The 13,589-nt window shown below is 52.6% G+C and overlaps 1 protein-coding gene across 3 annotated transcripts in view; it reads right to left on the bottom strand.

Moving 5' to 3' along the window:
* The window catches only part of PHKB (phosphorylase kinase regulatory subunit beta), a 114,620-nt gene that overhangs the window by 74,569 nt on the left and 26,462 nt on the right, over positions 1–13,589 (bottom strand). For all 3 annotated transcript variants that reach the window (XM_069739328.1, XM_069739327.1, XM_069739329.1), the window contains 2 exons: positions 6,607–6,696; positions 1,189–1,327 (listed from right to left, as the gene is read on the bottom strand). In XM_069739328.1, the coding sequence (XP_069595429.1) occupies positions 1,189–1,327; positions 6,607–6,696 (229 nt within the window). The remainder of the gene's footprint in view (positions 1–1,188; positions 1,328–6,606; positions 6,697–13,589) is intronic.

The raw sequence follows: 13,589 nt of genomic DNA, 5'->3' as shown, positions 1-13,589 counted from the left end.
CTCCAAAGATCCATCACCAATGATCCTGGTGAGCTCCTCCCTTTTGACTTTCATTAGGCCCATCCTGACTAATCCTGGTGAGCCCCTCCCTGATGATTATCAGTAGGCCAATCCCCACCGATCCTGGAGGGCTCCTCCCTCTTTTTCTGTAGACCCACTCCTACTGATCTGGGTAAGCATCCCTTCTTTCTTTGTAGGCCCACCCCCGGGATCCTGGTGGGCCCATCCCTGATGATTCTCAGTAGGCCCATCTACACTGATCCTGGGGCGCCTCTCCCTCATGGTTCTTGGCATGTCTTCCGCCATTAATCCTGGTACGCTCCTCCCTTCTTATTTTCTGTAGACCCACTCCCACTGACCTGGGTGGACCTCCCTCCTTTTTCCTTATACATCCACCCTCAGTAATCCTGGTGGGCCCATCCCTGATGACTCTCAGTAGGCCCATCTCCACTGATCCTGGGGCGCCTCTCCCTCATGGTTCTTGGCATGTCTTCCGCCATTAATCCTGGTGCGCTCCTCCCTTCTTATTTTCTGTAGACCCACGCCCACTGACCTGGGTGGACCTCCCTCCTTTTTCCTTACACATCCACCCCCAGTGATCCTGGTGCGTATCTCCCTGATGATTCTCAGTAGGCCCATCTCCACTGATCCTGGGGCGCACCTCCCTTCTTGTTATGGTTAGACCAACTCCCTAAGATCTGGGTGGGCCTCCCTACTTTTTATCTGCAGACCCACCCCCACTGATCCTGTTGGGCTCCTCCCTGAGGATTCTCAGTAGGCCCATTTCCATTGATCCTGGGGTGCCCCCTGTCTATGAGGCTGTAAGTTCAGGTTGTGAGACCTGTTAGTCTGAGCATTGCAGTCTGTATACGGACCGTGTACTCAGCCATAGACTGTAGTCAGCAGAATGGCTGCGCGGAGGTGTGTATACAGGAGAAAGAAATAAGCTGGTGGCAGAAACCGCTGACAGCTAATCTCCTGCTGCTCCATCAAAGGATCACACATGTCAAAATCCATCATGCCTGATCTTGCCTAACTCCTGCCTTCAGCAGGGACCTACCCATAAGATAGCAGCCTGGTCCTGCGAGACAACTATCCTCCCATCTATACAATAGGCGTTCCCAGTAAGACCACCCAAGAATGACCCCTGAATTTGGAGGAGACATCACTCAGGTCAGGAGGACTTACCTGTAGGCGAGAGCGAGCGCCCAGGTGCAGGCAGCGCAGTACAGACTGTCATGGATCTTGGCCTTCTTACAGTCGCCGACTGTCTCGGTGGGGAATAAGCCCGTGGTCGGACTCTGAAAGTTCAAAACTGTAATTTTCACTGGAAAATAATAAAAAAAATATATAAATTTAGAAATTAATAAATTCTGCAAATAATCAGGGTGCGCGGTACAGGACAATAGGACCACGACAGCCATCTTCCTTAAACAGCGCCATCCTGTGCACAGGATGGACGTGGTATTGCAGTTCAATCTTAATTACTTTAATGACGCTGTGATGCATTACCAGATGCAACCTGGAGACAAGAGTGGCGCTGTCAGGGGAGAAAAGCAGCCATGTTTGTTTTCACATCACAGATGTCCCCACCCGAAGGCTTGATGATACTGAGCCCCGACAGGAGGGGACGACTCAAGGACCTGGGATTATTCTATGGCGAAGTATTGTGCTATTTAATTTACAAGGAATCTGGAGGAAAAGCGCCGCAAGGAGATGCAAAAGCCGCCGAGCCTCCATGATCTGCTGCCGGTGCTAATAGAGTATTAGAAAGTTCTCCGCTATCACAGCTCATTTATCGCCGGCAGACGCGCTCGTGATTAGTATTCTGCCCGAGCGGCTGCTGCTCAGAACTGAAGCTTCACTGGGCTGCAGACAGTCTCCCAGCAGAACTCTCCGGCATCAGTCATGGGGGCTCGTGCCGCCTACTGAGCCGTGAAGGCACTAATTATTCCGCTCTGTCTTCAAAACGCCGTCTGTACGCGCTCTCCAGGCGAGACGTGTCTGTGCGAGGAAGACCGACACAAAGGCCCGAAATCCTGCTCTGAAATGTCATCACAACAAGGGGGAATTATCACCTGATTAGTAGTCGTTACACAGAGCGATTCCCCACGCCGTTGTCATACAGCCAGGGCCCCCGCATCGTTATCACCCACTATGAGTGTCGGCGGCACCGTCCCACAGCCAGGGCCCCCGCATCGTTATCACCCACTATGATTGTCGGCGGCACCGTCCCACAGCCAGGGCCCCCGCATCGTTATCACCCACTATGAGCGTCGGCGGCACCGTCCCACAGCCAGGGCCCCCGCATCGTTATCACCCACTATGAGTGTTGGCGGCACTGTCCCACAGCCAGGACCCCCGCATCGTTATCACCCACTATGAGTGTCGGCGGCACCGTCCCACAGCCAGGGCCCCCGCATCGTTATCACCCACTATGAGTGTCGGCGGCACTGTCCCACAGCCAGGGCCCCCGCATCGTTATCACCCACTATGAGTGTCGGCGGCACTGTCCCACAGCCAGGGCCCCCGCATCGTTATCACCCACTATGATTGTCGGGTGGCACCGTCCCGCACCCCCGGTGTCGGCGGCACCGTCCCGTACTCCCAGCGTCGGCGGCACGGTCCCGTACCCCCAGTGTCGGCAGCACCGTCCTGCACGCCCTGTGTTGGCGGCACAGTCCCACATGCACTGTGTTGGCGGCACCGTCCCGTACCCTCAGTGTCGGCAGCACCGTCCTGCATGCCCTGTGTTGGCGGCACCGTTCCACACGCCCAGTGTCGGCGGCACCGTCCCGTACCCTCAGTGTCGGCGGCACCGTCCCGTACGCCCAGTGTCGGCGGCACCGTTCCCTACGCCCAGTGTCGGCGGCACTGTCCTGCACGCCCTGTGTTGGCGGCACTGTCCCCCACACCCAGTGTCGGCGGCACCGTCCTGCACGCCCTGTGTCGGCGGCACTGTTCCGCACGCCCAGTGTCAGCATAACGAGCCGTGGACCTGAGAAACATTGGTGTAAATTCCCCCCGTCTCCTGCTGCAGATGGCTCGGTCCAGACTATTTGCTCCGCACGGACTGCACCAATTCGCCTCTACAATGGGGCGGAGGGGACGGCGGCTGAGGCTGCACATCGGCTCTGAAGACTTTGCAGAAATTTACGATTCGTTTCCCGTCTTCAAACAAAAAGAAACTTCCAGAAGGGATTAATTTTAGCATATTAAGTGGAAGAAATTAAAGGGCAGGTAAATAAAATGTCACCTGGGGAAACGTCGGCCATGTTATGTCAGAAGTCGACAGGATCTGGAGTGTCAGATAAAAATAAATGCTAATCACGGTAATTAGCGCCTCGTTACCGTCCCATCTCGCCGCCTTTCCTTAGGTCGGTCCCAATCTTGCTGATTAACAAATTAATGCGCTCTATGAATGTAATTATGTCTGACGTTCCCGTCCTTCAAACCTTCGCAGGAGATGGAAAAACTGATAGAAGACATCAGACAGGTGAAGCGCAGGGCTGTCGGGGACACGGGGCGCCCGAGGTCTTGTTCTGTTTCACCATCACATTGTTTCTGCAACAATCACATCTTAAAGGGGCTAAACCTCGTCAATAATCTTAAGTTACCAGGTCTGCAGCATAAAAATTCCCTTTTTTTTTTTTTTTTTAAATCAGTCTCCTTCCCCCTCTGGCAGCAGACACTATAGTCTCTTCAGGAGAAGCGAGTGATGACATTAGCAAGGACAGGGTTGCATCGGACAATGCAAAACGTGTTTAATCCTGTTAGAAGTGGAAGAATGATGATCTAACAGCAGCACCGAGTATTTAAGGAGCGGATGATAAGAAGTTGCCCCAAGACTGTTTACTGTGTGACAGAATTACCCAGGAGCCGCCGCCCCCGATCCGGTCAGGGGACGAGGCAGCGGCTCTCGAGATACGTTCACTTCCTCTTAAACACAATTATAATAAACCGGCAATTATAGATTTATATGGCGGCCGGCGAGTGAATGTGGGGAAGACGGAACGTTCTTCAAATTAGTCCTTAATTGCAGTTTATAATTCTGGATAATGAGCTGTCAGAATGAGCTAAAGCGCCGCGCACAATACCCGCTGATTGCAGGGAGCCACAAGACGGGTAACTACCGAGCCCGGACAGCAGCGCCCGCCGACAGCGCGGGGGGCTGCCGGACCCCGACTGCACAGAGATGCTGCTCATCACTAACCTATCGCTAATACTGCAGGTTACAAACGATTGTCCCTGTATCTGTCCAAAGAGGTTCTTCAGCAGCTGCGTGTTGCACGGTAGTGTGCCTCAGCTGTTGCAGAACCCAATAATGCACCACATCTGCTGCAGAACCTCCTAACACACCACAGGTGCTGCAGAACCCCATAATGCACCACATCTGCTGCAGAACCTCCTAACGCACCACAGCTGTTGCAGAACCCCATAATGCACCACATCTGCTGCAGAACCTCCTAATGCACCTCAGAACTGCTGCAGAACCTCATAACAGTGAGAGAAAATAAGTATTTGATATTTTGCTGACTTTGCAAGTTTTTCCACCTGCACAGAATGGAGAGACCTGTAAGTTTTATCGTAGGTACACCTCACCTGTGAGAGACAGAATCTAACAGTAAATTCCAGAAAATATCATTATAGGATTCTTTTACATAATTAATTTGCATTTTATTGCATGATATAAGTATTTGATACAATAGAAAAACAGAACTTGATATTTGCTACAGAAACCTTTGTTTGTAATTACAGAGGTCAGACGTTTCGTGTGGTTCTTGACCAGGTTTGCAGACACTGCAGCAGGGATATTGGCCCCCTCTCCATATAAATCTTTTCCTGATCTTTCAGATTTCGGGGCGGTCGCTGGGCAATATTGATTTTCATCTCCCTCCAAAGATTTTCTATTGGGTTCAGCTCTGGTGACTGGACAGGCCACTCCAGGACCGTGAAATGCTTCTTACGGAGCCGCTCCTTAGTTGCTCTGGCTGAGTATTTTGGAACATTATTACGCTGGAAGATTCAGCCACGACCCATCTAAAATGCTCTTACAGCTGGAAGGAGGTTGTTGGCCAAAATCTCCCGATATAGGACCCCAAACAGTCTCCCTTCAATACGTTGCAGTCGTCCTTTTATCTTTGCAGAGAAGCACTCCCAAAGTATAATGTTTCCCCCACCATGCTTCACGGTTGGGATGGTGTTCTTGGGATTGTACTCATCCTTCTTTTCCCTACAAACACAGCGAGTGTAGTTGATGCCAAAAAACGTCTATTTTAGTGTCATCTGACCACATGACCTTCTCCCATGTTTCCTCTGCATCATCCAGATAGTCATTGGTGGACTTCAAGAGGGCCAGGACATGTGCTGTGTGAGCAGGGGGACCTTGCGTGCCCTGTAGGAGTAGTGTGGTACTAACGGTAATGTTTTGAGACTGTGGTCCCAGCTCTATTCAGGTCATAGACCAGATCCTCCTGTGTAGTTCTGGGCTGATTCCTGACCTTTTTTCAGAACCATCCTTACCTCTCGAGGTGAGATCTTGCATGGCCCCAGTCTGAGGAAGATTGACAGTCATCTTGAGGCTCTTTCATTTTCTAATAATTGTGCCAACAGTTGTCGACTTCTCACCAATCTTCTTGACTATTGTCCTGTGGCTCATCCCAGCCTTGTGCAGGTCTACAATTGTGTCCCTAGTGTCCTTAGACAGCTCTTTGGTCTTGGCCATGGTGGAGAGGTTTGAATGTGATTGATTGTGTGGACAGGTGCAATTAATACAGGTAATGAGTGCAGAGTAGGAGGCTTCTTACAAAAAAAAAAAACACGAACAGGTCTGTGAGAGCCAGAATTCCTGCTGATTGGTAGGTGATTAAATACTTAGTTCATGCAATAAAATATAAATTAATTATGTATAAATCCTACAATGTGATTTCTGGGTTTTATTGTTAGAGTCTGTCTCTCACAGGTGAAGTGTACCTACGATAAAAATATGAGAATGGAGCGATGATTACTCTTCATTTACCCAGGTCCGACCCCATAACTCCCCCCGGACCCCCAGAACCACCTGTCAATCACTTGGCCGGCGCTGCACCTTGCACATGGAGTAACGCACGCCGGTCTCACCGCCTGCCCTCCGCTCCCATCGGTCCCCGGGAGGTGAAATTACACTTCAAGATGCATTTTTATTTGTGGGAATGATTTGTTGTGTGCGGCAGAGCCGGAGCGGCGCGGGATAGTAATCATGCATTTATTTAATGTGACCGGCGGTGAGCGATGTGACTGCAGAACACACTGACCCCAAGGATAGAAAGGCAATTTCAGAGCTCGGAAGAAAATGAGAGGCTGCCGCACGTAAGTGCCATGTGCCGTCAGATGTGCGCTGACAGATCGTCTCCTCCAAAGTCACAGACGCCCCCGGCTCCACTTCATCAACGCCTCACAGCATTTAAAGGGACGGCGAGTCCTGCGGTAACGTGGCTCTGCGGACAGGCGCTACATAGCAAAAACGCTGCAGGAGGCGCCATCATCGGAGAAGCGGCTGGACTCCCAGCGACCATATATGTCAGTTGTGGGTATAGCCCTTTAAGAGGGGACCGCCCGGACCCTCACCAATTCTGTAGTACCGGTCCAGCTTGTCCCACAGGCTCTCATTGTCCGGCCGGGGGAGGTCGATGCTTTTTAGGGGTTCGTAAACTGAACCTGAAAAGAGAAGAGGGAACAGAAATCAGAGGGGAGACCGGTAATAAGGAGCGGGCTCATTATAAGACCACAGATGACAGAACCCGGCCCCCCACAGATACCATCTAATCACAGAATTGGCTTTGGATCTATCCTATACCATTTTCCTCCAGAGCTGTAATCAGAATTCTGCTTGTTGTCATTGCCTCCAGACACGTAACATTAAGCTCCCACAATGCACTGCTCCATTGGACTGGAGATCTCATTTGCATACCTTTGGTTTTTGTCTTTTTGTTGGGAATCTCATATAACTTAGATTTTATTATTAATTTTTTATATAGTGAAGCGGTTTCTCTTCATTCTCCAGACAAGAGCTGTAAGTACGAAGATATAATCCAAAGTACAGAGGGTGCAGACACTGATCCAGCAGGGGGTGCAAGCGGGAATATGGTGTCAAAAAGCCTCCACTGGTGGGGGGACAACCTATCAGACAAGGGGGTGCGAGGCTGCAGACCCTGAGCTCTAAGCCAAGGAGGCGCGAGGCTGCAGACTCCGACCTCTAAGCCAAGGGGGAGCGAGCCCGCAGACTCCGACCTCTAAACCAAGGAGGCGCGAGGCTGCAGACCCCGACCTCTAAGCCAAGGGGGAGCGAGCCCGCAGACTCCGACCTCTAAGCCAAGGAGGCGCGAGGCTGCAGACCCCGACCACTAAGCCAAGGGGGAGTGAGGCTGCAGACCCCGACCACTAAGCCAAGGGGGAGCGAGCCCGCAGACTCCGACCTCTAAGCCAAGGAGGCGCGAGGCTGCAGACCCCGACCTCTAAGCCAAGGGGGAGTGAGGCTGCAGACCCCGACCACTAAGCCAAGGGGGAGCGAGGCTGCAGACCCCGAGCTCTAAACCAAGGGAGCAGGATGCCCCAGACCTCTAAGCCAAAGGGGCGCGAGGCTGCAGACCCAGACCTCTAAACCAAGGGAGCAGGATGCCGCAGACCCTGAGCTCTAAGCCAAAGGGGAGCGAGGCTGCAGACTCAGACCTCTAAGCCAAGGGAGCAGGATGCCGCAGACCCTGAGCTCTAAGCCAAAGGGAGCGAGACTGCAGACCCCGACCTCTAAGCCAAGGGAGCAGGTTGCCGCAGACCCTGACCAATCAGACAAGGGGGCGCGAGGCTGCAGACCCTGAGTTCTAAGCCAAGGGAGCAGGTTGCCGCAGACCCCGACCAATCAGACAAGGGGGCACGAGGCTGCAGACACCTACCTCTAAGCCAAAGGGGCGCGAGGCTGCAGACTCCGAGCTCTAAGCGAAGGGGGAGTGAGGCTGCAGACCCCAAGCTCTAAGCCAAGGGGAGCGAGGCTGCAGACCCCGACCTCTAAGCCAAGGGGGAGTGAGGCTGCAGACCACGACCTCTAAGCCAAGGGGGCGCGAGGCTGCAGACCCCAAGCTCTAAGCCAAGGGGAGCGAGGCTGCAGACCCCGACCTCTAAGCCAAGGGGGAGTGAGGCTGCAGACCACGACCTCTAAGCCAAGGGGGCGCGAGGCTGCAGACCCCGAGCTTTAAGCCAAGGGGGAGCGAGGCTGCAGACCCCGAGCTCTAAGCCAAAGGGGAGCAAGGCCGCAGACCCCGAGCTCTAAGCCAAAGGGGATCGAGGCTGCAGACCCCGAGCTCTAAGCCAAAGGGGAGCGAGGCTGCAGACCCCGAGCTCTAAGCCAAAGGGGAGCGAGGCCGCAGACCCCGAGCTCTAAGCCAAAGGGGAGCGAGGCCACAGACCCCGAGCTTTAAGCCAAGGGGGAGCGAGGCTGCAGACCCCAAGCTCTAAGCCAAGGGGGAGCGAGGCTGCAGACTCAGACCTCTAAGCCAAGGGAGCAGGATGCCGCAGACCCTGAGCTCTAAGCCAAAGGGGAGCGAGACTGCAGACCCCGACCTCTAAGCCAAGGGAGCAGGTTGCCGCAGACCCTGACCAATCAGACAAGGGGGCGCGAGGCTGCAGACCCCGAGTTCTAAGCCAAGGGAGCAGGTTGCCGCAGACCCTGACCAATCAGACAAGGGGGCGCGAGGCTGCAGACTCCGACCTCTAAGCCAAGGGGGAGCGAGCCCGCAGACTCCGACCTCTAAGCCAAGGAGGCGCGAGGCTGCAGACCCCGACCTCTAAGCCAAGGGGGAGCGAGCCCGCAGACTCCGACCTCTAAGCCAAGGGGGAGCGAGCCTGCAGACCCAGACCTCTAAACCAAGGGAGCAGGATGCCCCAGACCTCTAAGCCAAAGGGGCGCGAGGCTGCAGACCCAGACCTCTAAACCAAGGGAGCAGGATGCCGCAGACCCTGAGCTCTAAGCCAAAGGGGAGCGAGGCCGCAGACTCAGACCTCGAAGCCAAGGGAGCAGGATGCCGCAGACCCTGAGCTCTAAGCCAAAGGGGAGCGAGGCCGCAGACCCCGAGCTCTAAGCCAAAGGGGATCGAGGCTGCAGACCCCGAGCTCTAAGCCAAAGGGGAGCGAGGCTGCAGACCCCGAGCTCTAAGCCAAAGGGGAGCGAGGCCGCAGACCCCGAGCTCTAAGCCAAAGGGGAGCGAGGCTGCAGACTCAGACCTCTAAGCCAAGGGAGCAGGATGCCGCAGACCCTGAGCTCTAAGCCAAAGGGGAGCGAGACTGCAGACCCCGACCTCTAAGCCAAGGGAGCAGGTTGCCGCAGACCCTGACCAATCAGACAAGGGGGCGCGAGGCTGCAGACCCCGAGTTCTAAGCCAAGGGAGCAGGTTGCCGCAGACCCTGACCAATCAGACAAGGGGGCACGAGGCTGCAGACACCTACCTCTAAGCCAAAGGGGCGCGAGGCTGCAGACTCCGACCTCTAAGCGAAGGGGGAGTGAGGCTGCAGACCCCAAGCTCTAAGCCAAGGGGAGCGAGGCTGCAGACCCCGACCTCTAAGCCAAGGGGGAGTGAGGCTGCAGACCACGACCTCTAAGCCAAGGGGGCGCGAGGCTGCAGACCCCGAGCTTTAAGCCAAGGGGGAGCGAGGCTGCAGACCCCGAGCTCTAAGCCAAAGGGGAGCGAGGCCGCAGACCCCGAGCTCTAAGCCAAAGGGGAGCGAGGCCACAGACCCCGAGCTATAAGCCAAGGGGGAGTGAGGCTGCAGACCCCAAGCTCTAAGCCAAGGGGGAGCGAGGCTGCAGACCCCAAGCTCTAAGCCAAGGGGGAGGGAGGCTGAAGACCCCGAGCTCTAAGCCAAGGGGGAGGGAGGCTGAAGACCCCGAGCTCTAAGCCAAGGGGGAGGGAGGCTGAAGACCCCGAGCTCGAAGCCAAGGGGGAGGGAGGCTGAAGACCCCGAGCTCTAAGCCAAGGGGGCGCGAGGCTGTAGACCCCGAGCTCTAAGCCAAGGGGGAGGGAGGCTGCAGACCACGACCTCTAGGCCAAAGGGGCAGTAGACCGCAGACCCCGACCTCTAAGCCAAGGAGGAGCGAGGCTGCAGACCCCGACCTCTAAGCCAAGGGGGTGCGAGGGTGCAGACTGCATGGGATTAAATGTAGACATAGCACAGAAACAGAAAAAACCCTACTTCACACCACGCTCCCCGCTGGCGCAGCGTCTGCTCTTGTAGTGCATTCTTGGAGTTGTAGTGCATACGCCAGAGAAGACGTCAGGCTGTGACTGGAGTACAAGCCCTCCTGCTGCTACCTATTATTCCAAGAGGACACCGGAAAGCAGCAGAAGCCACGCTGCAGCTCCGGATGTGACTGGAGGAAACGTGCACAACGTCACAAGAAAAATATTGGAAAACTAAAAACCAATAGAAGAGTCATTAGCGGCGGCGAGATGGAGACGAGGGAGGCGGCGGCGCTCGCTGCTAGGAGTAGATTAATATTCCTGCGCAGAGACATTCGCCTAATAAAAATGCAGCGCTTCATTAGCTGTGAAGGAATTAAAGCCTTTCTATTAATACTTTAATTGCCTTTTTAATTTCTGCACAAATCGCAGACAGGCTTCCGAGCCACAAACATCTGACGGCTTAAAGTAAACTTGAGTCCGTGCCCGAATCCGAGGAAAAAAGCCTGGAACTAATGCAGCAAGGTAAAGGAAGCGGCCGCGATTCTGCACCGCACCGAGCGCCATCACCGCGGGCCCGGGGATCACAGCCGCTCCTCAAGGATGAGCAGGTACCTGGTGGTGCAGATCCTTACAGCACGTCTACACACCTCTGATTATATCTGGTCTCATACTCCAGTCACATCCAGAGCTGCACTCACAACTCTGCAGTTAGAGCTCATTACTGTCCCCCACTGGTCTGATGTGTACACAGCACTGAAAATATCTGACGCTCCACAACTGTTGCAAAATAACCAATTCAATTCACTGTGCATTATACTCCAGAGCTGCACTCACTATTCTGCTGGTGCAGTCACTGTGTACATACATTACTGATCCTGAGTTACATTCTGTATTATACCCCAGAGCTGCACTCACTAGTCTGCTGGTGCAGTCACTGTGTACATACATTACATTACTGATCCTGAGTTACAACCTGTATTATACTCCAGAGCTGCACTCACTATTCTGCTGGTGCAGTCACTGTGTACATACATTACATTACTGATCCTGAGTTACAACCTGTATTATACTCCAGAGCTACACTCACTATTCTGCTGGTGCAGTCACTGTGTACATACATTACTGAACCTGATTTACATCCTGCATGATACCCCAGAGCTGCACTCACTATTCTGCTGGTGCAGTCACTGTGTACATACATTACATTACTAATCCTGAGTTACATCCTGTATTATACCCCAGAGCTGCACTCACTATTCTGCTGGTGCAGTCACTGTGTACATACATTACATTACTGATCCTGAGTTACATCCTGTATTATACCCCAGAGCTGCACTCACTATTCTGCTGGTGCAGTCACTGTGTACATACATTACATTACTGATCCTGAGTTACATCCTGTATTATACTCCAGAGCTGCACTCACTATTCTGCTGGTGCAGTCACTGTGTACATACATTACATTACTGATCCTGAGTTACATCCTGTATTATACTCCAGAGCTGCACTCACTATTCTGCTGGTGCAGTCACTGTGTACATACATTACATTACTGATCCTGAGTTACATCCTGTATTATACCCCAGAGCTGCACTCACTATTCTGCTGGTGCAGTCACTGTGTACATACATTACATTACTGATCCTGAGTTACATCCTGTATTATACCCCAGAGCTGCACTCACTATTCTGCTGGTGCAGTCACTGTGTACATACATTACATTACTAATCCTGAGTTACATCCTGTATTATACCCCAGAGCTGCACTCACTATTCTGCTGGTGCAGTCACTGTGTACATACATTACATTACTGATCCTGAGTTACATCCTGTATTATACTCCAGAGCTGCACTCACTATTCTGCTGGTGCAGTCACTGTGTACATACATTACATTACTGATCCTGAGTTACATCCTGTATTATACCCCAGAGCTGCACTCACTATTCTGCTGGTGCAGTCACTGTGTACATACATTACATTACTGATCCTGAGTTACATCCTGTATTATACTCCAGAGCTGCACTCACTATTCTGCTGGTGCAGTCACTGTGTACATACATTACTGAACCTGATTTACATTATGCATGATACCCCAGAGCTGCACTCACTATTCTGCTGGTGCAGTCACTGTGTACATACATTACATTACTAATCCTGAGTTACATCCTGTATTATACCCCAGAGCTGCACTCACTATTCTGCTGGTGCAGTCACTGTGTACATACATTACAGATCCTGAGTTACATCCTGTATTATACTCCAGAGCTGCACTCACTATTCTGCTGGTGCAGTCACTGTGTACATACATTACATTACTGATCCTGAGTTACATCCTGTATTATACCCCAGAGCTGCACTCACTATTCTGCTGGTGCAGTCACTGTGTACATACATTACATTACTGATCCTGAGTTACATCCTGTATTATACCCCAGAGCTGCACTCACTATTCTGCTGGTGCAGTCACTGTGTACATACATTACATTACTGATCCTGAGTTACATCCTGTATTATACCCCAGAGCTGCACTCACTATTCTGCTGGTGCAGTCACTGTGTACATACATTACATTACTGATCCTGAGTTACATCCTGTATTATACCCCAGAGCTGCACTCACTATTCTGCTGTGAGGCTCATCATTACTTGTATGGTTTTCTGCAGAGCATCTCTTCGGTACAATGTTCTTGGACACTATTGCAGGGCATTTCTACCATAGAAGGGCTTTGTTTGATCAGTCGCAGGTGGGGTGTCATCAGACGACTGTATAATGGAGTGAATACAGCGGAGCTGATGCATGAGCCTCAGTGGAGCAGCACAGGCGGCTGGAGGAACACATCAGCGAGCAGTGCCCTTGCAATGTCTTTCCGCCCCCATCACCATTCGACGTCCATTCATCTGAGCACAAGAAGCAACAACCATAAAATACAAACTGATAAAACAGCAAACAGAGTTATTATTAGCTCCCCGCAGAGACGCCGCGCACTTCACCAAAACACAGACATCACTCAACAAGACACATGAATATTAAGTATGAAGACACAAAGCTGCCGCTGCCCATCAGTCACAGTGACAGCCGCCAGGCAGTGCCGACAAGGAACATCACAGAGACCCTCACAAGAATGAGAAACTGAACCATTCACATCATTCAAAGGGGTCTCATGTATCACGATCCTGTCTGCAGCCACCACTAGGGGGAGCTCCCTGTATACAGAGATACATGATAAGATCCAGTCTGCAGTCACCACTAGGGGGAGCTCCCTGTATAAAGAGATACATGATAAGATTATATCTGCAGCCACCACTAGGGGGAGCTCCCTGTATAAAGAGATACATGATAAGATTATATCTGCAGCCACCACTAGGGGGAGCTCCCTGTAT

Source organism: Ranitomeya imitator, chromosome 9, assembly GCF_032444005.1.
Source record: "Ranitomeya imitator isolate aRanImi1 chromosome 9, aRanImi1.pri, whole genome shotgun sequence".
Lineage (NCBI taxonomy): Eukaryota > Metazoa > Chordata > Amphibia > Anura > Dendrobatidae > Ranitomeya > Ranitomeya imitator.
This window is presented reverse-complemented; position numbering and strand designations above follow the sequence as displayed.